General features: G+C 50.6%; 1 protein-coding gene across 1 annotated transcript; it reads left to right on the forward strand.

Moving 5' to 3' along the window:
• Positions 1-285: 285 nt before the first annotated feature.
• On the forward strand, positions 286-3,001 carry LOC124685992 (putative FBD-associated F-box protein At5g56700). Its single transcript, XM_047220008.1, has 3 exons — positions 286-1,377; positions 1,477-1,620; positions 2,132-3,001. Exons 1-3 carry the CDS (start codon positions 286-288, stop codon positions 2,681-2,683), a joined length of 1,788 nt encoding a protein of 595 aa, XP_047075964.1. The 3' UTR covers positions 2,684-3,001.
• The last annotated feature ends 624 nt before the right edge of the window (positions 3,002-3,625 follow it).

Genomic DNA, 3,625 nt, shown 5'->3' on the forward strand with positions numbered 1-3,625 from the left:
TCTGGTGATAACAATAACCTTCATGTGAAAGTTATCTATCAACGACGTTTGTAAATGGATGAAATAGAAAGGGTAACAAAAAAGACATGTTTCTGTAAAAAAAGGATCAATCATGTCCGTTAGATCTCAATTGGAGGGCTCAGAATGGTGACTTTCCTTCAGTGACTTTATTCTCAGTCACTGAAGCTGCGTCCGAGCAAATCCCCATTCCCAGAAGAGTCAGAAGTGAGGTATCGATCCCGTCCCCCAGCAAAACCCTAGCCGGCCTCCGCCGCCGCATCCGCCATGGACGCCGCCGCCGCCGTTGGTGGAGAAGCATTCATAAACTACGCCGTCGAAATCGCCGAGTTCCTCAACTCTCTGTTACCAGGGGGCCCGTTGGCGAAGGCCCGCATTGATTTCATCGTCTCGCACCTCATCTCCCTCCTCCCTCCGCCCTCCGTCCCCGCGCCCGATGACGACGGCTCCTCCGACTCCGACGACGACCACTTCTCCCTCTCCTCCTCCAGCTCCTCCGACGACGCCGGGGTCGACTTGCCCGCTGTCGTTATGGCGCCGCCGGTTGACGGCCTGGACCACATCGGCCGCCTCCCGGACGACCTGCTCTCCAACATCATCTCCCGCCTCCCCACCAACGAAGCCGCGCGCACCATGGTCCTGTCGACGCGCTGGCGCTTGGTGTGGGCGGCGACGCCGCTCCTCGTCGACGACGCCCACCTCAAGGCCACCAACGAGTCCCGCGAGATGTCCGCCTTGTGCGCCGTGCGCGCCGTCTCGCGCTGCGTGGCCGCTCACCCTGGCCCTGTCCGCGCCGTGCGCATCACCCGCACCTCCTTCGACGAGCAGGAGTACGCGCTCCAGCGCCTGGTGGCCAGCCTCGCCGCCAAGAACGTGCAGGACCTCATCCTCTTCAACCGCCCCGTGCCGTTCGCCATGCCGCTCCCCGGCGACATCCTCAGCTGCGCCTCCCTCACCCGCCTCTACGTCGGCATCTGGCGCTGGCCCTTCCCGGACACTGCCGCCCACCCGCCCGCCTTCCCCAACCTCCACGAGCTCGGCCTCTTCCACACCATCATCGAGGACAAGGAAGTCGACGCCTTGCTCGCGCAGTGCCCCAAGCTGAACATCCTCTCCTACGCCATGGCGTGCAACTTCCCTTCGCACCTCCGCGTCAAGTCCTGCAGCCTCCGTGTTGTGGTGGAATGGAGATGCAGCTTCGATGATGTCGTCATCGATGATGCCCCCTGCCTGGAGCGCCTGCTCTTTGATAGCACTGGAGACCTACCCATCAAGATTGTGCACGCGCCCAGGCTGGAGGTCCTCGGGTTCTTGGACCTCCAGTTCCACACGCTTGAGATCGGCGGCATTGCCATCACGGTAACTCGGTCTTGTAACTTCTGTGTTCGGCACTTAGCATTCCTTACTTGATTGTTCAACAAAATTATTTTCTCACTGTTTAATTTGCCTCAATGGCAGGCTGGGATGAATGTGAGACCTTGTGCCATGCTTCCAAGTGTGAAGATACTTGCTGTCAAGGTGCGGTTTTGGAACGACGCGGAGGCCAAGATGCTGCCCACTCTGCTCAGATGTTTTCCTCGCCTCGAGAAACTTCACATCATGGTACAGTAGTATTTCTGTCAAATTATATCTTCTCGTCTGAATAATTGTTTGTCGATTGCAATTCAAGAAGATTATATGGGATTTCAGCTTATTCCAGTGCTTGTTGCTCATTCCTTTATATTCCAGAATCCGGACGCATAACATAGATATCAGTTGATTCAGCACTTCTAACTGTACTTGGGTGCAATTTGGGGATTTATATACACTGACACTGACTCTAGTTATTTTGCTTGGAAGCTTGTTTGTTGCTCATTCCATTATATTCCAGAATCCGGACTCATAACATAGATATGATTTCTAGTACTTCTAACTGTACTTGGGTGCAATTTGGGGATTTATATACACTGACTCTAGTTATTTTGCTTGGAAGCTTGTTTGTTGCTCATTCCATTATATTCCAGAATCCGGACTCATAACATAGATATGATTTCTAGTACTTCTAAGTTCTAACTGTACCCGGGTGCAATTTTGGGACTTATATACGCTGACTAAGTTTTTTGCTCAACTGCAGTCCATTTGGTCCAAGTCACCCGATGTCGGGGATGATATGGATTTCTGGGAGTCCCTGACCTCCTGCAGTTGCCTTGAATCTCATCTGAAGACGTTCGTCGTCCACAGATTTCAGGGCTGGAAACATGAGGCGGCATTCATCCGTTACATTTTTAAGAATTGTAAGGTGCTTGAGTCCCATGGCATTGTATATGGTGACAGTGATGATGTGGTAGTGAAGGGATCAGATGGAAGCAGCTCCAGTGATGATGTGGTAGTGGAGGAAGGTCCAATGTCAGGTTCTGTTGGTGAGGGCAATACGCCATCAGGTGGAAGCAGTGCCAGTGATGTTGGGGAAGTGGAAAAACGGCCAATGTCAGGCACCGTGGGCGAGGGCAATGCACCATCAGGTGGAAGCAGTGGCAAGTATGTTTTTGCTCACCCCGCCTTCCCTTGCTGGAGCTTTCAGAAAGCCATTGACTTGTCAGTGGAGGATCCCTTCTATGTGCTGGGGCCTGTCATTGCTCTGATCAATGTTGTTGATAGTTCTGTTGACGATGAGACGGCGTGCTAGACTGTGATGGTGCCTATGCTGGAGATATTTTACTCGGCAGGTTTATGTTGCAGTGCTAAGGATATATGGCAGTTATTTGTTACTCCTACTTGATAGTTCTGTTGTGAGCTAAGAAGGTAGACTAAGCCCATGAGGGTCTGGAAGCTAGTTTGAGTAGCACCTCTGAGTTTTGTATTTTGGAGACTTAGGATTCTGAGTTGTGGAAGTAACTTATGGCATGGTGTTTTGGGCCTTTTTTCAGCTTGTAGAAGTATTTACCGCATGCACAATCTATCTATGCTCAAAAAAACATCTCTATTGTTTTCCTGATTTGTTCTTTTGCTGCTAAGTTTATAAATTTCCTAGTTCCTTGAGGGCAATCTGCATTACATATTTTACTGATCATTCCTTGTTTGTTGCTGCCCTTCTTTGTAAACAATAGCGGCCATCGTAAACAAGCAAAATTGTCTTGTTTGACCTGCTTCCATTCAATCAGGTTATACTTATCAATGAGCCTTGATCGTACGAGCCCCTGTTGACAGGGATCACTTGCTCATGACCAGAAATTTGGTCCTGACTCGATAACAGTAATGTTATCCTCTTGTAAGCCGTATCTCTTTTGGACTGGAAGCTATAGAAAGCGAAGTGCCGCCCAAAATTATGTTTGTGTGACAGCAAATTTTGCGGGCAACTCTTTCACTATTGTTTGGATCTGACTATTGTGGGGGTCGTCCCACCTGACCCTAAGAGCATCTCCAGCCGCGTCCCCCAAACCGCGCCGGATCGAGCGTTTGGGAGACGTGTTTTGTTCGTGCCGCGTTTGGGGGACGTCGCTCCCCAGCCGCGTCCCCAAACGCCGCCCCCAAATGAATATTTGTGCACGAAAATAAAGATTTTCATTCAATTTTGATTATATATTACAAAGTTTGAATGAAAACGGCTAGATTTCATCTAAACCTAGAC

This window comes from Lolium rigidum, chromosome 2 (assembly GCF_022539505.1).
Source record: "Lolium rigidum isolate FL_2022 chromosome 2, APGP_CSIRO_Lrig_0.1, whole genome shotgun sequence".
NCBI lineage: Eukaryota > Viridiplantae > Streptophyta > Magnoliopsida > Poales > Poaceae > Lolium > Lolium rigidum.

Coding starts and splice junctions, on each gene's coding strand:
- LOC124685992 (XM_047220008.1), top strand. CDS start 286: ATGGACGCCGCCGCCGCCGTTGGTGGAGAAGCATTCATAAACTACGCC. Junction 1,378..1,476: donor TCGGCGGCATTGCCATCACG/GTAACTCGGTCT, acceptor CCTCAATGGCAG/GCTGGGATGAATGTGAGACC. Junction 1,621..2,131: donor TCGAGAAACTTCACATCATG/GTACAGTAGTAT, acceptor GCTCAACTGCAG/TCCATTTGGTCCAAGTCACC.